Source organism: Python bivittatus, unplaced genomic scaffold (genome assembly GCF_059951505.1).
Source record: "Python bivittatus isolate LINGU-HERP-01145 unplaced genomic scaffold, Pbiv_v1 ctg000840_np1212, whole genome shotgun sequence".
Lineage (NCBI taxonomy): Eukaryota > Metazoa > Chordata > Lepidosauria > Squamata > Pythonidae > Python > Python bivittatus.
Window position 1 is genome coordinate 35,877,295 of NW_028277113.1, and position 26,437 is coordinate 35,903,731.

At 35.8% G+C, this 26,437-nt stretch overlaps 1 protein-coding gene across 6 annotated transcripts in view; it reads left to right on the forward strand.

The window, feature by feature from the left end:
* CABLES1 (Cdk5 and Abl enzyme substrate 1) overlaps positions 1-26,437 on the forward strand; it is a 60,481-nt gene that overhangs the window by 14,191 nt on the left and 19,853 nt on the right. For 2 of the 6 annotated variants that reach the window (XM_088130676.1, XM_088130677.1), the window contains exons 2-6: positions 9,081-9,152; positions 16,552-16,644; positions 20,289-20,366; positions 25,326-25,428; positions 25,767-25,923. In XM_088130676.1, the coding sequence (XP_087986802.1) occupies positions 9,081-9,152; positions 16,552-16,644; positions 20,289-20,366; positions 25,326-25,428; positions 25,767-25,923 (503 nt within the window). The remainder of the gene's footprint in view (positions 1-9,080; positions 9,153-16,551; positions 16,645-20,288; positions 20,367-25,325; positions 25,429-25,766; positions 25,924-26,437) is intronic. The other 4 variants (XM_088130679.1, XM_088130680.1, XM_088130678.1 and 1 more) reach the window with 3 other exon arrangements.

Consider the following 26,437-nt stretch of genomic DNA (forward strand, 5'->3'; position numbering starts at 1 on the left):
TGAATTAGAGGCCCAGGGCCTTCAGCAGTCTCAGCCACTGCCACCGCCCCCAGACCTGTACTTTCGTCCCAGCACAGCTGGCACCGCTGCTGAGGAATGCCGCCTCAAGTCCAACGCCACGGCCAGCCACCCGAGCGCCGCAGAGCAAAGCCTTAGCCACCTCTGGGGAAGGAAAGACAAGGTAACAAAATCCCCCCCCCAACCCCAACTTGTGTGGTAACGTCGTCCAGGATGCAGGATGGAATCTAATTGACCAGATTTTTAGGCACAGTGAGTAACTAGACAGAGTGATATTAGGATTCAGTTTTATTTTGTGGTGCTCAAACCAGATTTTCTCTGACACCTAATTGCCATTTTAGATGGACCTATCCATTGTTCCTTCCTCTTCTGAAGCTGAATCCTTTTCTTTAAGTGTAACACTATTGGGGGGGTTTTCCTTGCCACTGTGTTTGTTTTTAATATAAATGTTAAATACCATATATAATAAACAAATATTTTGGTGCCAGCTAGTTTCTTGGGAGGTTATAATCTGATAACAGGCCTCTGCAGATTGACTACCAATTATTAGGCTTAAGGTACTCAATAAATGTTCCTCAATATATATAAAAAAGGAAGGCATTTTCCTTCTTTTGACCTTATTTCTATAACACTGGTTAAAAGAAGATGTTGACAGCAAATACTAGCAATGAGAATAATTGTTGCAACATCCCAGACTGACTGGGTGGAGTAAATCCAATGGTAAAGAGCTTTTGACAAGAATAACTCAGTTGGAACAAATGGACAAGAATAACCTCTTTTCCATATTAATGGGTGTTGGCATCAAAATGTCAAACACAAATAAAGAGGGCAGAACTTGTATTGTGACATCACAATGCATGTTTTGGCATTTTGACAAAATTTTGGCTTGCTGTGCACTCCCTTGATGTTATCTACTGTACTATTGCCTTATTGCTTTAGGACAAATTAGCTTGATTATAATTAAACAGAACCATGAAATAAAAAGTCCTCTTTATTGTATACCAGATTACGTATGGCTTATGTACTGGTGACAAGTATATAAACCATATGTACTTTTTAAACTGATGATTTTTAAAAAAGGAATTAACATTCATATTCTTCTTTCTTTCACACATAATCCTTTCTTTATTATCTTCCATCATGTTGCATCTTGTTTTTAATATTGTAGCCTAAACTGAGACACATGACTGACTTGAAATCGTTTTTTTCTCATTGTCATTTCATGTCAATTTACTTAAATAAGTTTCCAGAATAATTCTGCAGCATTTCTTGGACAGGTTTGACAGAATTACTGTTGTTACTGAGGTATATTTTTGGAGTGTGTAAACAATGCAGTTTATTCAGGTACTTGGCCTTGTACTGAATGGAAAAAAACCAGAAAAAACAAAACCAGTTCCACCTACTTTGCTGCTTTAGTTTGATCTCTGTATAGTTTTTTAATAATTGCTATACAATCAGCACTTCCCTAAAATAGGCGTAGAAAGTTTAATTAGGAGTTTGAAATTACTGTTAACAACATCTAATGAAAGTTATTTGTTTCATCAAGCATTCTACAAGTTACTAAGTAGAACTAAAGATTTATATAGGTGTCCAGACAAAATAAGTAAACAAATGATACTGTTCAGTTTCCAGTGTTCCCAAAGTTGTGTATATAGTCAGTTGTGTTTGCTCTTTAAGGAACAAGGTTGTATAGCACAAATTTTTACACTGTTAAAATTGCAAGTAAAATATTAAAGAATTTATTTTAATAAAGGAAAAATACCTCTTTCAAATAGCATTGAGGTCTCATTGGGTTCTTCAGAACTTGAGTGGTCATGAACTCAGTCCTGATATGTCAAATGCACAGATGAAGCTATTCTTTATAATATAATATTATATTATTCTTCATCCTTGTAAGCAGTGATGCTATCATTCATTCTTTGCTGCAGAACTCTCATGTCTATTTAGTAAAAATTATTCAAGTAGTGTTTTTGTGACACATTTTAAGGATCTCTTACCCTTTCATGTACTACAATTCATTTAGCCATAAAAGAAGTGTTTCTTTTTTCCTGTGCTTCTGTTCTTCTGCTTGAGGCTACAGCATGGAATATATACTGAGGGAAACACAGGTCAGATGATCTAAGTCCCTGTGAAAGATAAAACGGGAATTGTTACATCTGAAATTAATTACATGAAAGCTATCACTTGTGGACCAGTTGTGAGTTGGCTAACCCACAATCAGAGAGAGTCAGAATTAATGGCCCTGACTCACTTAGACTCAGAGGATGGCAACCAAGATGATATAGGGACTTGGGGATATGACCACTGCCAATAGGTTGTAGGAACTTGGGATGTTCAGTCTGGAGAAAAGAAGACTGAGGGGAGACATGATATCAGTGTTCAGGTAATGAAAGTGTGTCAAATGGTTGGGAACTATTTTTCCATTGCCAGAGAAACTCAGACCAGAAATAATGTGTACAGGTTAGAGCTACCTAGATCTTGTTTATATACAAGGAAAAACTTTCTGTCAGTAAAATTGGTACTACAGTGGAACAATCTACTTATGGAGTTGTGTTCTCCAGCTCTGGAGGTATTAAGACAGCCATCTCTCAAGGATAGTTTAATTGGTTTCCCTGCATATTGCAGAGGGTTGAACTAAATGAATTCCACAATTCTATGTTTCTACAAACGTATTATTGCATGTAGTTGAATCCTGTATTCAACTTATTTACTTGCTTATTTACATCAATTTTGGAGGGGTAGTGAATCTTGGGGAAAATAGACATAGTAGAAAAAAAGTGAAAGAAATGAGAGTGTAGGTAGAACAATTGCAGGAAGATAAAGTACAAGTCTTATATGAAAAAAATATTAGAAGACATATTAATCTTCCAACAGAGTAAATGAAAAATGTGTATATTGATATAGGATATGGTAGCTGTTTGGAACAGAGTGAAAAGAATTATCTTACTGAATGCCAGAGAAGGCTGCTGGGTGGAAGAACTTTATTATGTTTTAAAAAGCAAAAGGATAAAAACTAACAAGAACTAATAGTCAAGAAGAAGAGTACAAATGCAAAAAGAATAACTTCCAACTTTTTATACAGCCGATAAAATAAATAACAACCACTTACTCTAAAACTACATCTTGACATATATATTTTATATAATCTATTAATTTAACTAATCATCAAATCCATATATCATAATTTCATTTTTTTTTCTGTTTCCTGCAAAAAGTCCAAAAGGGACTTCCAATTGGCATTAAAGTTAATCGATATTTTTTCTTTAAGCAAAGCTGTCAATTTTGCTATCAACTTCACCATCCATTCTTCCGTTGTAGGTAATGTCAAATCTTTCCATCATTGAGCACATAAAAGTCTAGCTGCAGATCATATATAGAAACAAAGGTCCATGAGCTTTTTCCAATTGTTTATCCATCAGTCCCAAAAAGAAAGTCTCTGGTTTTGACTGTACATTAACCTTCAAAATCTTCTGGATTAATATATGTATTTGAGTCTAAAATTTTTTAGCCTTATTACATATCCACCAAAGATGGTGAAAAGTCCCTTCTTATTCACATTTCCAACATATATTTGAAACCCCTTTATACATTTTTGATAATCTTCCCAGTGACAAATACCATCTGTACATCATTTTATAGAAATTCTCCTTCATATTATAACAGTGTAAATTTTAACCCTTTTATCCACATATTTTCCCATTGTTCCATTTGTAAAGGCTGCTAGGTGAATTAATGAAGTGAAAGAGACTGTGGATGAAGAAAAATTATGTATAAGAGAATGATTTCTATTAAAAATAAGGATGAGAGAAAGATGTTGTATATTGAATATTGAGAGGAAAGCATTGTTGCAAAAAAAAATGTAGTAAAGAGAGCAAAGAACATTTAAAGATTCTGGAAGAACTATTTTTGAGATTTATGTGGGAATGAAAATAATATGTTAAAAAGTAGAATTGAAGCAATTACTACAAATATTAATGTCTGAGAAATACTGTTGAGCAAATGGTAAGGTTCAAGGTGTAAATGGTATAGCTTGAGAAATATGAAAATATGGATGTGGTGTACTTATGGATTGCATTGACAGTGCAAACAATGACTGACTATTAGTTAGATTTCACAGACAATCCTTTAATAGGACATTTATCCAAGTTTATGCTCCAACCACTGAAGCAGAAGAGGAAGTTAATGAGTTTTATGGTCAAATTCAATCTGAAATCAACAGAACTTGCAAGCAAGATCTGCTGCTTGTGGTTGGAGACTGGAATGCCAGTATTAGAAAGAGTAAGGAGGAAAATGTAGTTGAATTGTATGACCTAGGAAAGAGAAATGAAGCCAGATCTCTGAATTCAGAAGGAGGTTCCAACCTTAAATTGATATGTTAAAGGATGCCAATGGACAGATAGTAATTGATTAAAAGAGAATCAAAGATGGAAGGAGTATACCAAAACTCTGTACAGCCAAGATGTTAGCATGCAAGGCACCTTAGAAGATGTTCCACCTTCACAAGAAACTTTAGTAATAGAAGATGAAGTTAGATCAGCTCTCTGGTCATTACCAAGTCAGGAGACTGCAGGGGTTGATGCAATATCTACAGAAATATGGCATGCAATAGAAGAAGAATCAGTAAAGGTTTTACCCAAACTATGCCAGCAAATCTGGAGAACAACAAAGTTGCCACAGATTGAGAGCTCTATCTCTCAGAATCATGCAGGCAATGATTTCCTGTTTCCTCTGTAACATTTTATGGTAGCAAAAGTTGGATTTTAAAGAAGTAGGATAGAAAGTGTAATGCTGGTTTAGAACTTTGGTATTGGAGAAGGCTCCTGAGAATACCATGGGTAATCAAGAAAACAAACAAATGGATCATTGAACAAATCAATCCACAGTTTCATTTGTTCTCACTGGTACAAATAACTGTGCTCAAATTATCATATTTCGGACATATTATGCAAAGATCAAGCTCTGTTGAAAAGTCTATAATGTTGATTTTTGTGTATATAAGATAGAAGGAAAGAGAAGTGGATGACCACCGGCAAGATATATGTCTCAATTACAGTGGCATTGGAAGACTTGGAGGGCCAGGTTGGTGACAGATCACCTTGGAGAAGGTATACGTGATTACTAAGGATTGGCACCAGTTTGATGGCATATAATTGTACTTATGGAATTGCTGTGCAACTTGTTTAGCATGTGTGAAGACTGTAGTTCTACCTGACAATTTGTGGAATGCCATTATTGTTCCCCTATACAAAGGGAAGGGTAACAAGAATTAATGTTAAAATGATACAGAGATTAGTTTGTTCAATTTGCCTGAGGTGGTGTTTGGCAGAATTCTAATCAAAAGGGTACAAGAGGTTACAATAAGCAAAATTATGGAACTTTAAACTGGGCAGGATATCTGTAAACCAGATTTTTGCTCTTCAGGAAGTATTTAAGACATTTATGAATGTGTGAGACAAAGTTTGTTATGTATTTGTGATTTAGAGGCAATGTATGATAAAGTTGATAGACTTGAATTATGGAAAGTTTTGCATGAATATTGAGTTGAAGGTTAGTTGCTGAATGAGATATGAATGGTATATCATGGAAATCAAGCCTACATGAGAATAAATAGAATGCTTAGCAAATGGTTCAACTTTGAGCAAGGAATAAGCCAAGGATGTGTGAATGGTAGCAAAAGTTTTGTGAAGGAAGATCACATTATGTAGGATATGGGATAAATTAGGCTGAAATGTCCTACATTTTAATCATTTTGCAAGAACCAAGGTATCCTAGATTGCTTTTCAATAACATTCTTACATTTCACTAAATTTTTGTTAAAATAAGAAGTTAGTTTCTAGCTTTGGATGGCTCTCAAAAATACTTCTATAATGAGCAAATCAGGAAATAGCAGCAGTATATATTAGCAACCAAACTTGAACAATTTATGCAAAAAATCTGGCTGTTGGCATAACATCATCTGCAGTTTATGGTGTAGCTGAGTCTGGCATATTGTGTACTTGTTGGTACTTGGGAATGGGCTGCACATTATGTCTTTGTTATATTTCAAGCTTAGAAGACAAAATATGGTAAGAATGATTGGAGACTACAAGGAAGGAACTGGGATTAGATACAGTTTAAATTAAAATATGATCAGTTCTTTTTTTAAAAAAATAATGTAAAATTTAATAAGACTCTTTAAGAAGAGCAAAACTAGTAATGACTAATTCAGTAATGCTCAATCTTAATCTCCTGGGGCCATACCATAGGCAAACAGTTATTGCAAAGGTAACAGGATCTCTATTGCACATAATTAACTTTTTTAAAATAATTTCTTGATTCCTCAACATTACCAAGCAACAGTGTGGTTGGCCTTTATATATTTTAGTCCACCAACCATAGCTACCCTGGTTCCCTAATTCCAATCATAAAGGTATACAACAGCAAAATAGTTCCAATGATTATATATGGTGCAGAACTGGGAAATATATAAATGCTCCCTTATTGGAACAAATAAGTCCACTTTTCTGAAATGCACCATGGGGATAGACAAATCTACACCAACTCCAGCAGTAAGGGCAGAGTTGGGTATATCTCCCTATACCCAAAGTCATCTACTAGTTAAAGTATTCAACTATTGGCTGAAGACCTTATTTACGGACCCATATAAATTACTCTAGCTGTGTTTCAAAGAGGCAGACACTTAATATGTCTCTTCACACTTGGGGTGCCCAACTTTCAAATGCCATCTCACAATATGGAATCTCCATCCAATTCTGAGTCCAGTCAGATCTGAAGGCCAAGAAAAGCTTCAAACAAAAGGTCTTCTACATTGCTGCCCAAGATGATATTGCATCCCTTAAATGTGCTAAGTCCTTCAAGTGGCTGGATCAACACAAATCATCCTCCCAGATAGAAAAGTATTTAACAACTTACCTGCCCCAACAACTTAGAAGAGCTCTCTCTTCTCCATGGTAAAATATGGGAGGTTCCATCTGAAGAAAGACTGTATCTGTGGTGCACAACCTGTTGAAAACCTCACACATATCCTGTTTGATTGCAAACTATATTCTGTGGAAAGGATTGTTTACATAGACCCTTATTTAAAAACTAAAAAATATTGGGACACCCAGGTGAAACTGTCTTACTTCTTGCAGGGAATGAACCTGCATATCACTAGCAACACTGTAATTTTTATATCAAAGGCCATTTTGAAGAGGATAGACTCCCCAGAACAGACTGGGGTTGATTGTAGAGGTGATGATTTATTATGAATATGTCCTACTGTTTTTTCTGTATTGGTTTTATAGCTTTTTGATATGGTCAGATGACTAAGCAATAACATTTATTGCTGCTGCTGTTGTATATTTTAGTCTCCCACTGGAGAATACTTTCAGTAATTTCAAGTTACAGCCTGAAAGTTTCTTTACTTTATGTCTTAAAAGCTGCTCCATCACAAGTGTTCTTGTGTGTGCTTCTCAAAGCAGGCATTTATTTGTATTTATAGTTTTAAGGAAGCCTTTTATCCAATAAAACTGAATATCTAAATGCTGGAATAATTATGCAATAATGGAGTAATATTTTTTCCCAACTAAACTTTGTTTTGGGGAAGCAATTATCTTAAATTTAGGTTGATGCTTTTGAGCAAAGGTGGTGCTTTAAAATGAATAATAATAAAAATGCAATTATAGCAAAATAAAAAGACATTTATTTAATTATAGGATTTTTCTAGTAGGTAGTTTTCATGCTGTATCATACAATTCTGAGGCAAGAATGAACCAGTGTGTCCAAATGCAATTTGGGCAAAAATTGCATGGAATCCGAATTCCCTAATGATTGCATTCAGATAGCAAGTCTATGATGATCTTCTGGTCTGAATGAAAGTTTAGGCAACCCTTTCCCATCTGTACGTTTCAGCTGCATTGGACAGTTTCAAAAAATTAGTATTTATGTGGTCACACCTCCTTCCTTTTTTATTCTCTCCCCTTATATATTTGAATTAGTGGCCTCATTTGCATGCAAAATAAATCCAGATACCGATTTAATACGTCAGAATATGCACTAACATTATGTGGGTACATCCAATCCATGCTTTGCTCCTTCTTTTCCATGAGCTGAAAATTGAAGCAAAATTCAACATTTATTAGTTGTATATAATTGAGTTTCAGTGCTTAATTCTGCTTTGTTTTTCCAATCAGAAGGAGACTCTGTGCAGATGCAGAACATACTTTCATATCTATAGCTTATTAAACTGGAGCTGAGAGCTTAGCGTGATGTGTGAAATAGAAATACAGGTAGTTCTCATTTAGTGACTTCCTCGTTTATTGATATTTAGCAGTTACAAGGTGATGAAAAAGTAACTTTGTGACCAATCCTTGCATTTACAACCTTCAGGGGTCTATAAAGCAACAGAAAGTTGAAGTAAGATTGTAAGAACAGTTGTGGTTTCACGTAGCAACTGCTTCATTTAACGACCAAGTTGCCGGTCCCAATTGTGTTCGCTACCTGTACTGGTTAAGGCACAAAGCAATATGTTCCTCCACCCAGAACTGTAAATCAGAATCATATCATGTAAACCTGTTAGGCTGAGGATCCAAAGGCAGAGAAGAGAGAGTGCAAACACAAAGAACACTTCTTCTGATTGGTGTGATTGTAACCAGGAGTTTTTTGAAGAGCAATTTATTGACATGGAAATCTTTTATTACTTTTTCTACCCAACCAATCTACTTACATTTTTCATAAGATCTGTTACATGTCTGTATAATTGTATATATCTTATTGTAGAACCATTCTAGAATGGTTTATCTGTAAATACTGTCATCTTAGATAATTTTTTAAATTAATTTTTTAATTACTGTGATTTAATATTTTAAAAATTGAAATATAAGCTTTTTAAAATTGAGGAATTAGGAGCATCAGTTTGAGTAAAAAGTATTGTTTTATTTGAAACCTTAGGTCTTTAACACCATACCTGCCACTTTATGGCTATTCTGTGCTGTTGTCATTCCACAACACTTCCGTTTGCATAAGGTTTGAAAATTTAATTCTTTCTTTCTTTCTTTCTTTCTTTCTTTTTCCCTTGAGAGACGTCGGCTAATTTCCCAGAGGTCTTCACTGGAGACTTTGGAAGACATTGAGGAAAATGCTCCCTTAAGGAGGTGATCATATGTTTTTCTGATTTGTATGTACTGTATTTATTGTTCTGCCATTCACATACTATGCAGTAGGAATTAGGTGATAGTTTGCATTCACTGAAGTTAACAGTGATCTGTGCAATAACATAGTGTGAGAACAGATCCTTAAATCTGTTGTATTTTTCAGAATCCAGTCTGGTCTACTAGGCATATTTTTTATATTCATGTGCAGGATGATTAGTTTAAATGGAAAAGCTCAAGGCAGGCAGTGTATCTGGGTTCTTACTTGTATGATAAAAGGAATGGATGACACTACTAGTTGGCCATAAAGGCTTTTATTTATATGCAGAGATGTAGTTCATATCCCTTTTCTTCAAAGAAGCCCCAGACTAGCTAATAGTTAAAACCATTCAGTTAGAACAAACAGTAACGGAAATAGCTAAAAATGACAAGTATAAAAGATATGTGCTAACCCAGAACCATTAACAGGCACCATAAAGTACAAAAGTTTTTAACTGGGCACCAAAAGAAATAAAAATTGATAGTAGACAAATCTTGCTGGGGTGGATGTTCTGGAGATGAGATACACCAAGAGAGGCCAGCCTTATAGCATCACTGCCTTCACTTCAGGGGTTATGAAAAATGTAGGAAGATTGAAGGTTCAGAGAAAGTTCAGGTAGTCCTTATTGCACAGGGGTGAATAGTCTTTTATGATTGGGGGCTGTATTTAACATTTTGGGGAGCAGCCCAAGGGCTGCAGTGGTTAGGAAAAGTGAGCAAAATGGATAGGACTGTTTTTCCCTTGATTTGGGAGGATGAGGACCTTTAGTTTTAAAACTGCTTTGTGAAGCCTATTATAGGACTTTCCCTACAGTTTGAATGCATCTTCCACCTCACGGCGTTGGGAACCAGCCCATGAATTTTTAACTTCATAATCAGAAGAGATTCCAGGGCTGCAAAGAAAGGGCTTTGTGCTCATATGACCATGGAATCACAAATTGACCACTATTTGTTCTTTTCTTTTCTTTTTCTTAGTTTTATGTTACTTTCTAATTTTTAATTGTAAGATGTCCAGAGTTATCTGGAGTCAGGTGGCCTCTATGATTAAATAAATAAATAAATAAGATATGACTGCCCAATTTACATATTGCAACTATGATCAGGTTACATAGGATTAAGAAGGAGTAACTCTCAAAAAATTCCTAAAACTTTGTAAGATAGATCCTAACATTTGCAGCAGCCATGTTAATTAGGTTTCATTATTTAACCTGAATCTTCTGATTAAGATTTTTTGGATTTCCTTGTCAAATTTCTATAAATAAGCATTTTTGTATTGTGCTTACTGTTTCCAGATTCTTTGTAGGCTTTAAGAAAAAAAACCCTATCCTGTTGACAAAAAAATGTGTCAAGGACTTTGCAGTTCAACACCTATATATATTCTCTCCTTACTCCATCTTCAATTTGAAGCCAGCTTTATTAGATCACACCTTGTTCTTTCTTATTACTGAAGTATAGACCAAGAACATTTGAAATAATAAACATCTCTTTAGTAAAATGTCTTTTTTGCTTATTTAATTATGTTTTGCATAGTTGTCATATAAATACTGTTCAAAAGCAGTTTTCAGGCTACTTTCTTTTAGGGCACCTATAATTTGTGCAAGAGAAAAGAGCTGCTTTGTCTCATCTCTTCCCTATGCTAACTTCAGGGGAAGGGAAAAAAAATAAACATATGAAAACAAGAGCTCTACAAACTCCCAGAGCCCTTCTGGAAGATTGTTCCTACCTGCTATACTCCTGTCACTTTTTGTTTATTTAGCATGTCATTATACCATGTCAAACCCTTTGCAACTGAGCAACATCAAGGGAGCAAAAATTGTACAGATTACAGTAAAGTATCTTTATCAATTTCTGGAGTAAAGACAGGATTTTGGAAACTGTAAAAGGAATTTCTAGTCCTCATTCATAGTGACTTAATTAAGGCAGAGTCTCTTTGAATTACTTGAAATGCTACTTTCTGGGTTTTTTGCTATCCAGACTAAGTTGCTGTTTATGAAATAAGCATATCATAAAATATATGAGTTTAAGCCTGGTCATTTGTACCTCAAATGATCACTCTGGATTGATTTGTTCTGTGATCCATTTATTTGTTTTGTTGACTGTCCATGGTATTCTCAAGAGTCTTCTCCAACTCCAAAGTTCAAAAGCATCAATACTTTTCCTATCTTGCTTTTTCAAAGTCCAACTTTCACTTCCATAAAGTATCACAGAGAAGCCTGCATAATTCTGTAGGTATAGACATGTCAGGGCCTCTAAAGATCTTTTCTAAGACTTTCATTGTTATCTACCAAGGGTAGAGTGTGATTGATTGATTGATTGATTATCTGCCATCAAGTCACTGTCGACTCTTAGCAACTACATAAATTTTCTCTGTGACAGTCTGTCCCTAACCTGGTCCTTCAACAGTGTACCCATTGCCACTATAACTGAGTCCCTCCACCTTGCTGTTAGTCATCCTCTTCCCTTTCTTTCCACCTTTCCCAACATTAGAGCCTTTTCTAGAGAACTAGGTCTTTGCATAACATGTCCGAAGTCGGATTATTTGATCCTGATCATTTGTGCCTCAGGTTAAAACTCTGGGTAGATTTGTTTGATGATCCATTTGTCTGTTTTCTTGGCTATCCACGGTATTCTAAGGAATCTTCTCCAAAATCAAAATTCAAAAGCATCAATATACTTTCTATCCTGCTTCATCGAAGTCCAACTTTTGTTTCCATAGAGGGTTGCAGGGAATACAGTGGCTTGCACAGTTCTGAACTTTGTAGGTAAAGACACGTCCTGGCATCTGAAAATCTTTTCCAAGGCCTTCATGGAAAGAAGAATTTGGGGGAGAATCAAGCAGTAATGCTTTTTAAATGATGAGGAATCCACATTGAACTACTTAGAACTACATGAACTGTTTGTTTAATAGAAACTGTTTTTGAAGTGCAGTTTGGACTTTTTCCTGGCCAATAATGTACTTAAAACTACTTTAAAGGACTTTTATCCATAGCATTTGAAAGTGAAAACCAAAAAATATTAACAAATCCAGAAACAAGGATAATTTATATAACCAAATATCATTGGCAAAGAGAAGGAATACTTCTAATCTATCCCCAATATCAGTGTGTACTTATATAATTTGTGATCTGCATCATGAGTCTCTTTACCAGTGCAGCGTTTGGGCCAAAGACTGTGTAAACTATGACAGGAGATTAATCATAGCTAATAGGGTTGTGCTTTATTCAGAAAGAGCTGCTTCAGAACAAAGCTGCTCTTGGCTGTCTCTGCATGGATGTGCATGCACAGCAACTTCGCTTTTGTTGGGGAGGGAAAAGAAAACAAGCAAAGTGATTGTACACGCACGAACATGTGAAGATGGCCCAAAGTCTCGTATCTAGATACACATCATAATCGAGAATTGATTTCATTGTCTGAAAGCCCTTTAACTAAAAAGCTCTTTTTGACATATACTACCATCAGTGGTAGAGTATCTGGATAACGATAAAATAAACTGAGCACATTAAAAGAAAGGCTTGATTGTTCTATATCTATTATTTAAAAGGTAATCTATCTTGAGGGTTTAGCTTGTGGTTCAGTACCTAGCAGAAGTTTTATTTGGTGATCTAAAGACCAAGGCCCAACATTTTCCAGAGGAAACATTGTTGATCAGTGACTGAGGTGAGTTAGGAAGAGGGAACAGTGCTAATCTGTTAGCTGGGTAGTACATCTGTCCTGTCAGGAGCCAAACTGGGGGGTTCTCTGAAGTAAAGCAAAATTAGGGAAATCCTTGAGTTTAATGCCTCTTCAATTCACCTAATATGCCATTGGAGGGGTATTTTTAATTGTGCAACCTGCCATAGTAAATTGTCCTCCCATTGATTTAAATGGAAGACAAAAAAGGATCACTAGTTGAAAAATTTGAAATGGCCACTCCTCTTATTCCCTATCTTTTGAAAAATACATACATGTAACTGCTACTACATAACTCCCTGTATCATCTTTTTAGACTGAAGTGTACCAGTTCATTATTTGTTAAACTGAACTGAAACTAAAATTGGTTTGCCTTTTCCCATCTCTTAAAGCAGAAGCACAAATGACAAAATTTACCACTTTCCTACTAATAAAGTATGTTATTTTATATAGTATGTAACTGCACATAAAAACGTTAAAAGTGTCATTATACATTATTCAAATGCATCTATAATTGCCAAAGAAATAGTGTTTAATATTTCATATTGTTTACTTAAGGCAATCTTTCCATGGCGTTTTGTTCACAGTGTGGTGTCTTTTAATTGGAACCCATTATGATTGCCAATAGCAATAAGAAGATGTTACAAGGAGAGCAAATTAGAATTATGGAAATAAGCATAATTAGCAGAATAAAGTCTCCGGAAATGATATGCAATTTTTATGTTGTTTTGTGTACCTTGTGGTCAGTTATAGTCCAAACATATGAGATACAGGATTAATATCCACATCAGTGCCAAATTACATATTAACATGTAGCAGTAGTAGTCTTTTCTCTTTTTTTCTTTTCACTGAGGAACAGTAGAACAGTTAGCGGAAATAGTTTCCAGCGTCTCTTAAAAAGATAAAAATGAAGAGATGCTACCTACCTTTCTAACAGTTCAGCAGTTTGTAGCTCCATCTGTAAAAAAATAAAATGTATAAAAATCAACACAATTAACGTTTATAATTATTGTTTAAATAAAGTATTAAAAAATTAAGTATTGCATATATTTCAACTTTTCCCATAACTGCCATTCTCCCTTCCCCAACTCCCCACTGCAGAATATCCACAGCATTTTTTTCTGTTGCTTTATAATTTCTGGAAATGTTGCCATTCAGTTGATCCCTTGCTCAGAGTATTGCTGTTCTGAATGTTGATAGGAAAATAACTAATTTTACTTGTTCATAAGATCTTGTAAACTCTTGTCCTCTTTAATTATTTCAGGTCTGTAATTTCCTGCTCCTCAAGATAGGAGTATTTCTTTCCTATAAATAAAGACATTTCCTTTTCATCTATAAAAATAAACTGATCTGTCCAGAAATTACCACTCCCACTTCCAAGAACTTTGTTTTTATTGAGCGTATATATACACACACACACACACACACACACAGTGGGGCAAAAAAGTATTTAGTCAGCCACCAATTGTGCAAGTTCCCCCACTTAAAAAGATGAGAGAGGCCTGTAATTTTCATCATAGGTATACCTCAACTATGAGAGACAAAATGGGGAAAAAATCCAGAAAATCACATTGTCTGATTTTTAAAGAATTTATTTGCAAATCATGGTGGAAAATAAGTATTTGGTCAATATCAAAAGTTCATCTCAATACTTTGTTATATATCCTTTGTTGGCAATGACAGAGGTCAAACGTTTTCTGTAAGTCTTCACAAGGTTTTCACACACTGTTGCTGGTATTTTGGCCCATTCCTCCATGCAGATCTCCTCTAGAGCAGTGATGTTTTGGGGCTGTCGCTGGGCAACACGGACTTTCAACTCCCTCCAAAGGTTTTCCATGGGGTTGAGATCTGGAGATTGGCTAGGCCACTCCAGGACCTTGAAATGCTTCTTATGAAGCCACTCCTTCGTTGCCCGGGCGGTGTGTTTGGGATCATTGTCATGCTGAAAGACCCAGCCACGTTTCATCTTCAATGCCCTTGCTGATGGAAGGAGGTGTTCACTCAAAATCTCACGATACATGGCCCCATTCATTCTTTCCTTTACACGGATCAGTCGTCCTGGTCCCTTTGCAGAAAAACAGCCCCAAAGCATGATGTTTCCACCCCCATGCTTCACAGTAGGTATGGTGTTCTTTGGACGCAACTCGGCATTCTCTCTCCTCCAAACACAACGAGTTGAGTTTAGACCAAAACGTTCTACTTTGGTTTCATCTGACCATATGACATTCTCCCAATCCTCTTCTGGATCATCCAAATGCTCTCTAGCAAACTTCAGACGGGCCCGGACATGTACTGGCTTAAGCAGGGGGACACATCTGGCACTGCAGGATTTGAGTCCCTGGCGGCATAGTGTGTTATTGTTGGTAGCCTTTGTTACTTTGGTCCCAACTCTCTGCAGGTCATTCACTAGGTCCCCCATGTGGTTCTGGGATTTTTGCTCACCGTTCTTGTGATCATTTTGACCCCACAGGGTGAGATCTTGCATGGAGCCCCAGATCGAGGGAGATTATCAGTGGTCTTGTATGTCTTCCATTTTCTAATTATGGCTCCCACAGTTGATTTCTTCACACCAAGCTGCTTGCCTATTGCAGATTCAGTCTTCCCAGCCTGGTGCAGGTCTACAATTTTGTTTCTGGTGTCCTTCAACAGCTCTTTGGTCTTGGCCATAGTGGAGTTTGGAGTGTGACTGTTTGAGGTTGTGGACAGGTGTCTTTTATACTGATAACAAGGTCAAACAGGTGCCTTTACTACAGGTAACGAGTGGAGGACAGAGGAGCCTCTTAAAGAAGTAGTTACAGGTCTGTGAGAGCCAGACATCTTGCTTGTTTGTAGGTGACCAAATACTTATTTTCCACCATGATTTGCAAATAAATTCTTTAAAAATCAGACAATGTGATTTTCTGGATTTTTTTCCTCATTTTGTCTCTCATAGTTGAGGTATACCTATGATGAAAATTACAGGCCTCTCTCATCTTTTTAAGTGGGAGAACTTGCAGAATTGGTGGCTGACTAAATACTTTTTTGCCCCACTGTATATATACACACACACACACACACACACACACACACACACATACATAGAACAGATTTGGATAGATGGTTATTCACTAATAACCAACATGTGTAACATTTTCGTTAAAAGCAGTTTTTGTAGTTGTCTTGGTTTTATAAAATGAATTTTATAATTAGTATTGTTTAGATCATCATACCTCCTTACATGTCAAGCCTGTTCAATTTCTGAGATCCTGTTGGCATACCAAAGTAAAAAGGAAAAAGAAAAAAAAAAAAAGCAGAAACAATTTTAGGAAAATCTCATGCATCAGCCTGTTACTTATATGAGCTAGGAATTTTACTCATTCCCAAATATTTTGAAACACAGAAATGATAACACATACTTTAAGATGCATAATCAGAACATTCTTGAGAGTAAAGAATGCTATATCCTTTTGTAATAATCTTTCCTAATGACAGCTACAACTTAATCCAGGAAGCTTTATTCTTCCTTTTTAAATACACTTTTATTTTTTAACGCAAGTTTCTTTTATTTCTACACTGTTATTGCTGTAGATTCCTTAATTGGAAGGGGGAGAAGGGTGACTTGAATAATTTTCTAAGCACTTTCATTCTTGTTTTTGTGCTGAGAGATTCAGCTATCCAGAAAGAATTTAATTATTTCAACATCATTATTTTTTAGATGCCGGACTCTGTCAGGCTCACCCAGACCAAAGAACTTTAAGAAGATTCATTTCATCAAGAACATGCGGCAGAATGATACGAGGAGCGGCAGGTATTTTGCAGGGAAAAAAGCCTTATAATTGGGGTAACACTGACACACACAAATAGAGGAAATGAGAACAAATTATTCTTTTTGGCATATAGAAATGGGATTCTAAATTCAGAACTGTACATTTTCATATGGAAGAACTCTGCAAATAAAATCCAGGCATATTGATGGAGAATTATTTATGTATGCTGATCAGCAAGCTGAGCTACATGTTAAAAAAATTGTTGCTATGCTGTTGCTATGACCTAGAAAGCATGGTTTCTCTGTTGCGAACTCTGCCTTCTGGGATAACATCGCCCCAAAGGTTTTGGCCACCATAACCCTGCTAAGCTTTAGACAGTCTTTTAAAGGGGGTGGGGGTGGGGTTATCGGTTTTTGTATTATGGGTTTTAATTCTGTAAGCTGCCCGGAGTTACCGTGTGTGAGTTGTGCAGCCATATAAATTTGTTTAATACATAAATAAATAATAAAATAAAACATGGCTTTCTCCCCAAGCTCTGGGATAGGTTGGTTTTACACTCAGCATATGCGCAATCTGCCTTGCTTATAGTATGTTGTTCTCCTTGTTATGTTTAGCTCTATTTTATGTTGGCTTTTTTGTTTTTTAGGTATTGTATTGGTTTTAATTGTATGCTGCCCAGAATCCATGCTGAGTGGGGCAGCCTTTATAAATCTACATTATAAATAACATACATTTTATCTGCCTGTCTGTCTGTCCAGATGTGTTGAAGTACAAACTATAACATTTCCAACCATGGATTGGTTATATGGCTTGGTTCCAGCCATGTATTGGTTGGGAATTTGAGGAATTCTAACCCAATACAGCTGGAGAATACTAAACTGAGAGATGATGATGATCTTCTGCATTCCATCCATAGAACAAATGAGCTGGAAAGTCTTATTTGCAGCACAGAGATAAAATTTCTGCAACAGATATTGGGGTCTCTCCATGCAGTTTCACCAACTATAAACCCTAGTTAATCTTTATCAGTATAATCTGTTTACTGAACGTTGTAGCTCTGCTAATCTCCTCTCCACATCAGTAAACTTGATTCGTAGTAATATGCAGATTAAATCTTTTGTATGAAATCAAGCTTACTATTTTGATAGCCCTAGGCATCTAGCTAAAAAGGCATATTTACAGGAGTGATAGGTGATAGTTATCATTTTTCTCAATGACACCTAACATAATAAAATACAGAAGTAATAAAAATCTGCATGTTACAGTGGGACTAGGAAGTATACAATAATAGGCAATGAGACTCTTAGATGCAGTAGAGAATAGTTAGCAGTTGCCTTGGAACCTATTGTTAAATTTCAGTGAATGAGCAACACCAGCCTATTGGATCTATATAGGATCTTTTAAGTACAAAAAGGAAAGGAAACCTGAGCACACTGTGCCTGGAATAATTGTGTAAAGAATTTGTGTCTCTTATTTTGTGCTTGAGAAGTTATGAAATTGGATAGGATAAATGACCACTTAACTTATTTGATGGTGTACAAATGCATGTTGGGCATGCAAGAGGGAGAAGATATCCTACAAACATTTTTTTCAGTGCTAAAATATCTCTGAATAATTGAATGGCTTTCTTTTTAGCCATCAACAATCAGCAGTGGCTTCCAAATCCTGGAAAATAAGGAATTGTGTTTCTGAAATCTGCCTGCTTATTTTATCTGTTTGTATTGCCAGCTTGAAAGCTCTTTTGCAGCAGGAAAGACTTCTGTACGTGACTAATGTTTGAAGCTCTTCAGATTAGAAGCACCTTTTCACAATAAGACTATAGCATGTGTTATATAATAACACAGCAGGCTGGTTTCTAGGAGGAAAGCTTGTTTTCCTATCAAATCCAGCATGGTCAGCTTTGGCTTGCCAGGATTTCTTATAGTGAACCACTTCTTATTCCCTGCTACTGAATCTTTTTCCCAAGAAAGGCCAGCAGCTGAACCTGGGGCTGTCTGCATTCCAAGCAAATACTCAGTCCCTGAGCTGTAGTGTAATCACCAAACATCCACTGTGGTATTTTTACTGTGTGTGTCCCTTTAAAGATCTTCAGGTGAAGATTCTTTGAAATCCTTTCGCATGGTCAACTGCTTCTAATAACTAAGGCTAGTGTAATACTTTGGTTTTTTTTCCAGCTTCAGTTAGGTATTGAACTTTGTTATGAATAAGAGTACTTTTGCTCAGAAATCCCACACACTAGGTAGCAGAGAGATAGAGAAAATTCTTACTCGTTACTGTCATCTAATGGTTGTACAGGTTTCTGCAATCCAAATGTGATAGTTCTAGTCATGAACACCTTTTAATTAAAGATTAGGTGAGCAGTCTCTAGATCTCTGTCCTTGTGTTTTGCTTTATGTTTTTTCCATTTTTCTTGCAATTAAAATACGTAGTTCATGATCAGCAGTGCAGAGTAAAAGCAAGTTTACTAAAGGGTGAATGAGAGTTCAGTTTTAATGCTTCATGAAGTTCAATTCCTGTGGATTAAACAAAAATTCCTAATAGATTAGCGCCTAACATAGCAGTCATTCTGCATTTTATTTTGCCATGGTGCCACCTGTGTTCCCAATTAGAAACCTTGCACAAATTTGTTGCATACTGTGATATTACATTGCATAGTTTGAAGAAGCTGGAACATCAGACTATTTTTGTAGGTTTAATGTCTCTTCTAAACTGTAGTACTTGGTATAATTTTTGAATGAAAACACAAAACAGTGAAGCCATCTGTTTGATGTTAGATTTGGTTAGCGTGTTAAGTATCTGTACTGTCATCTGCTCAGCAGGATTTATCTATTGTTATCTTTATGAACACCGGCAGAAAGACTCATTTATTTCTCAAACATCTCTGGCACAGCATTCTGCTTAAAAAAAAAAAAAATAATCAGCTGTCTCATTAGTAGCTTCCTGTGGATTACCTTGTCAGATATTTAAACATAATGAAAGTGAAAAAAATATGACAGCTAGGGTTGGGAGTTTTGGTGAAAGTTTTATGGAGATGAAAACATCTAGGCTCAGGTCATCACTTTCTTATCTGCTGCCCATTCTGTACTTTCATCGTTTCTTGGACATAGTATTTTTAAAGTTCATGTTAATAATGTTTACAGTATTCTGTTCTGCAGTGGTTCTGCTTGTTTTTAAAATACGCAGAATAGACCTTTTTTTCTCCCACTAGAGATATGATTAATGCTACACCCTTTCAAAGCACTCGCTGCCTGTTCCAAAAGCAGATGATGGGCTGTCCCTGTGCTATACAAATTCATAATGCCTGGGCTTGCACCTGATGTTAGTAAATGAGCAGGGAAAGATGGATTTTGACATTTGAAAAATCCTCCACCCACAACAAAATAATAGGCGCTGTGTTCGTGCAGTAATTGAAGTGTTGTATCAGGTCCTGTGAGAGCCAAGTTCAAGATCACCCACAGCCATAGAAGCTCACTTGGTGCCTTGAGCTATCCCTCAGGCTAACCTACCTCATAAGGTTGTCGCTGTGGGGAAAACTGGAGGAAGGGATGGCATGTACACTATCTAGAGCAAGGTGGGAATAGCAAGGTAACAAAAAAAAGAAGAGTGAGAAATAGGTTTATGAGACCATTCTGAATTGCTGGATATTCTACTCTAGATCATATCCTTTATCTTGTTTGCCTTCTAGAATAGTCCTTATTAGTGGCAGAAGATCCTTCTGCAGCATATTTTCAGTGCTGCCATATCGGGACTGTAGCCATGTTGGGTATGTATACTTTTTCATAGTTTTTTCTGAGCATACATTAAGTGTGACTTGCAATATGGATACCACAGCTGTCATTTCAGGAAAAGGCTATCTTAATAACGTTCTCTGCCCAACTGGAAATTGTTGAAGACCTGGCTATTCTCCCAGGCCTTGGGGACAGGGTGTTTGCAGAGCATCTTTTTCGTTTGGTTTGATTTTGTAGGGTTTGGTTCTTTGTACTTTGGTCTTCTAGTCTGTTGTGTTTTTATTTTACTTAGTTGGTTTTTAGTTGTAATCCACCCAGAGTCGTTTGAGAGTCAGGCAGCCTATACGTGTGAATGAATGAATGAATGAATGAATGAATGAATGAATGAATAAATAAATAAATAAATAAATAAATAAAGTTTATTTATTTTTGTTGTTTTTGACAGAAAAACAACATCTACAGATGTAGTTATTCTGCAGCATTTGGGATTTGCCTCCTTAGAAAGGGGCCCATTGTAATCAAGCAAGAAATAGTGATATGGTAAGATTAGAAATGAATTGCCTTTGTCACAGATTCCCTCCTTACTGTTCAGTAGAAGAACATTAAGAACAACATCTCAGCAAGAGGTTCTCTCACGTGGCAAAAAAATTAAAGTATTTTCTATATTAAACATACTTTAATAAACATATAAATGTACAGCAGATGCTTTTCAGGCATTTTTTAAATATTTTAGCTTCTAAAACAAAATATGCTTTAGCATTTAGGATGAATAGAGACAGCAAGAAGCTCAGTAATAGCCTCTATCTCTTAAAGATTTTGTAACCAAATTAGTCAAAACTGCAATTTGACAATAAGTGCTCTCCTTTTTATTAGATGAGGTAGATTTAAAAATGAGATGTTAAGTCTAATTGGTGCCAGTATAACATGAATGGCTATCATGTGACCATTGATACCATTGCCAAAGCAGAGCAGCTGGTTTTGTGCTGAATTAGCAAATGCCACATGCTCTGTGGAACAGTAGATATCAAATAAAGCTAAACATTTATCGATAAGTAATATAGCTGCAGTTAAAGGTACTGGAACTAGGTACTTGTATGATGCATAGTAAAAGGGGAGTCATTCTGAGTGCAAATCATCTTGCAATCATCTTGCAAATTATGTTAACTGCTTCTTTGCATTTAATTGCTAATTATTAGAATGGAAAAGCTATTAACCAGGAAAGAAAGTAGAAACTGATAATTATTAGGACTGAAGATTTTAGAAGGATAATTTAAGACTTCTTCTGAAGCTAGCATTTCCTTTGGGAAATGTATCGTTAGTGATAATAATCTCTCAAAGCAACAGTGATGTTCTTCAATGCTGCAACAGGAAAGGACATAATAATATCCACATACTATATGCCTGGTCATCATTCCTCTTAGCTGATCTAATCATATTTTTAAAAACCTGCACATTACATACAAAGCTGATTTTAGGGTAGCCATCTACTTTAAATGTAGAGTATTTTCAGATTAACTTACATTTAGCTATGATAAAAAAAAGAATCTTCATATTTTGTTCTACATATTGAGGGTATCCACCCAGGGGTGTCAAAAAAGTGAAGATAGCATCGATGACTGTGCAGCCAAAGCCACCACCATCTGTTTTTATGTGCATTGCAACACACGTGAACAAGGGACAGGACTTCAGTTGCAGCTGACATCTTGAAGTTTTTGACTGCCCCTGCTACATATATAATATATAATGCACAGTGGACTGAATTGTCGAAGAGCACTGTTTTCAAGCTTCCGCTGCTGAGGAAAAGCATTGGATTTTCATTTTTGTTTTTCTTTTTTTTTTTAGAAAAAGCCAGTTAATATTGAATTGTCTTGTAAATTATTCACTACTAAAGTGTTCAGCTTGTTACTCCTTGAAGAACTAATGCCTGCATTAGGTTTTATCGATCTTTCACTACATTCAAATAATCCACTTACATCTTAAAACAATAGTATTGTAAATTGTGATAATGACATTATTCTGCAAATTGCAGCAGCACTGGTTTCTTTATTGTTGATGTAACACATGTTCATGTAATCCATAAAAAGATAGAATGACTATAAATAACAACAGATAATACAGCTTTGTACAGTGAGTGGGTCAAATCAAGGAAATGACATAGAGGAAGAACTAAACATTCTCCTAAGCAGCATGGCCTTGATTCAGATGGGACCACCAGCTTCTTACAAGGCCAGTGTAATAATAGTCTTTGCCCACTTTTGAGGTATGTGTTGCTGCTTTACGACCGGTGTACATTGAACACATTTCTTTACCTTTTAGCTGCTTCTGGTATACTCTCAGCTATCTGGAATTTTATGTGTTTGAAGACTGCAATCACAGGCACAGGGCAGCTGCAAGGATCTTTTATCAACCAATTTGTCAGAAAAGTTAGCTTTCATGTAATGCTATATATGTATGTGAGAGAAAGAGAGAGAAGGGAAATACAGAAATCTATTGTGGTTTTTTTTTTTTACTATGCACTGGTTCACACACAGTGCTAACCCATGTTTTTTAAACAGTGGTTTTTCACATCACACTGATGTGTTCTTTCTGAAACAGAAGTTTATTGGTTATTATTATCTTATCTTAAAAATAATACTTTAAAATCACATAACCCATGGAAGATATGTAGTTGAATTTAACTTTCATTAGTATATAAGAGAAATAACATATTTATAGACATGAACTTCCTTGCATAAGGAAAGAGAGAAATTGAAGGGCTTAGATGAAAAAAAAATGCACCTGATTTTCCAGCCCTGTATCCAGGCAATGGAATAAAGCATATATTTGAACAATTGTATTGCCTCACACTTGTGTTGTGTTTTTCAACCACCATTGCTGTTCCTTCTCCAAACCGCTCTTAAAGCCTTCTCTATTTCTAGCCATCAAGACAGAAGACCATATCATGCCATATCATATAGGAAGCATTCCCTTATGATGAATTGGCATTCTTGCCTTAACTAATAACATTATCTTAGTAACAGTTCTGATTGTTTGATGTTTTTATGATGATTGTAACTAGATCACTAATCATCTGAGTTTATATTATGAAGAAGAAGCCCGGTGAAGTAGAGAGAAAACAAAACACATTAATGAACTTCAGAAACCGTAAAAAAATTGGCAGTGAGAAAAAGAGCATTGGAATGATGGGACAGATCTTCATTTTTGATTCAGCAATGGTTATTAAAGAATATTTGGCAGATTCTGATAAATTATTCCTGTTGAAAGTGTGTTAAGTCTCATTGAAGATAAGATAAACTATAAAGATAAACTTGTACCACTGTTTCAGAGTTAAATTTTTAAAAAATGAAAACAAAACAGGCACAGTTTTTGTTGTTGAGGTGTATTTTAATCAGAATGGAAATTAATGTGATGTGGTTGCTTCTTTATGAGTTCAACTGATATAAAATTAAGAAAAGCATAAATATCTGACCACCCAGGCATCAAGTATCTGTTAGAAACAAGGTGGTTTATACATTTTCCACAGAATGAACTTTTCTTTAAGAGGCCACACTTCAGAAAATACATCTGGAGAATAAACAAGTACTTCCAATAGAAGAAAATATATGTAGCTCAGGGTTGAACTGTGGAGTTCTTGGTGCTCTCTGAGCTTGGTTGTTTGCTTGCAGATGTTTCATTACCCAACTAGGTAACATCAACAATGCTAGTGAGTCTGAGGTTTGCTCCCTGTTTATATACAGTAGCTGGCCCAGCCAGTGTTGGTGGGAGTGTGGTTTTCCAGAAGCAAAAAGATCAGAATACATCCTCCCCAGCAGCCTATACCCAGATAAGCAGGGATTAACACCAAACAAACAAGCAGAAATCAATATCCTAATCAAGGAACTACCAAGGAGAAAACCACACCAACTTGCACTGATGATGTTGCCTAGTTGGGTAATGAAACATCTGCAAGCAAACAACGAAGCTCACAGAGCACCAAGGACTCCAAACAAGTATTTTCCAAATACAATATTGCTATCTTGTGGCTTCTTTCTGTTGCATTTACAAATATTTCCTTGGATAACTTTTTGAACTTTCAGGGCAGCATATTAGTGTGATACAGTAAAATTCTGGGATATTTCACATATTTTCAAATACATGGGTGTTTTTATGTTAATGTTATCTAGAATTCCTATCATGAATGCCAAATAATGTTTGTTTATAGCATAAATTATTGCTTCTAAGCTTCTCCTGAATGAAAGAGGAGAGAAAAAAACCTTACATAAAGTAAACTATATATTTAACTAAGGGATATGAAAGTAATGTCATGACCTGTTAAAAGAAATTTCACTAGGGACAAAACACATTGTGGCATTTTAGTCAAATGAAATGAGGTATGAAATATCCTCAGGAGGGGGACGTTTTAATCAGAGAGGGGAAAGAAGTGTTTACTATTCTCTTGTGTGTGGCTTTTCCTCCCAAAATAATTACCAGCATCTTTTATCACATTAATATGGTAAAATGGATCCATATTTATTTTGCACATATGGCCGAGAACAGTGATGGCGAACCTATGACATGCGTGTCAGCAGTGACACGCCATGACATTTTGGATGTCACGCCAGCATTCACCGACACCCGACAACTATTCTCCCTGTTTGAGTTACCAAAGAAGCTGAGTTTGTTTTACTCATATTTCATTTTTGTCATTATTTGATGTTTCTTTATATAATACATAGCACCACACATGATTGGACTGTATTTTTTTAAATAAATGAATATGTAAATAATTGCTTCTCTTTTGTTCAGGTATGGCAGTTGTAGATTAACAGATTCTGTATTTTTTCCAAACATTTCCTAACCTTGATTGAAATTTTACATGAATGTAATTTTATTGCATTCTTTATCTTCCTCATTTTCCTTTAGCACAAAGCTATAGAAGTAACAAATAGATTTTTTAAAATTCAGCATTGCCACATAATTCTAAAAACTATATTCATCACTGATTTATTTCACAGAGATATGAAAACAGAAGGTGGAAGGCAATGTCATTCTACTGCAGGTGTTTGCTTGAAAGATATAGTTGGCCTTGAAGGTGTGGAATTAGGAGCTAATGGAAAGGTACGGGTACTTTTTCTTCAAAATATAGTCTCTGAAGTCAGATACTACATTAGATTAGCATCTTTGGGGAAATGAAAATTTCATGAACAGTCTCCAATTCTATAGGACGTGATTATTAATCATTAGATTATTCAGTTCATTAGCAAGTTTATGCTAAAATCATTAATCCCCTTCCAGGGAGTAAGCTTCACTGCATTTAATGGAATTTACTGCTAACTAGTTATTTAGTCAAGTTGAACTGTGCAGCAGCAGTTTTCTATAAATAGCTCCCTGTTCATCTTCTATAACATGTTGTCTCAAACTGAACTTGAATTTCTTTTTCTTTTCTTCTTGATTAGACTGTTTCTTATACCCAATTTCTTTTTCCAACCAATGCCTTGGGGGCACGGAGAAACACAATAGACTCAACCTCATCCTTTTCACAATTTCGTAATGCAAGCCATCGTAGCCTTTCATTGGGAAGAGCTAACAGCACCCAGGGGAGCATTGATACAGGTAGTATATTAACAATATGTGCACATGTGATCTAATTGGCCATTTCTGAAATGATGTGACAAAGCTACCTTTGGACATGTTCTACAAATCTACTGCACTGTGCTTTTCCTCTTATAGTATGAAATCAAATAATAATATCACTCACTAATCTTGCAACAGCTGCTGATACTGATGGGAGGTCTTGCTTCAGCATATGGCCAAAAGCTAAGGCATCTTGCTGTGACTAAGCAAGATTGATCATTCTAGATGTTCACTCAGTGCAGCACAGCTATTTGTAGATCAAGCATTTCACTGATATAAGTGTCCAGTAAGTTCATTTTCCACAATATAATGTGAAAAAATAGTTTAATTAGCCTCTACATTGATATCTAATCATAGAGTTGATATGAAATTCATGCTTTATCATTTAGGTAGGAAGCCTGCTTCCTTTTCTCATCTACACCTTGTAATTCCTTTACTTACATTTCTTCCATCTATTTGTCCATCCATCTACATTAGCACTTCCCTAATTTGT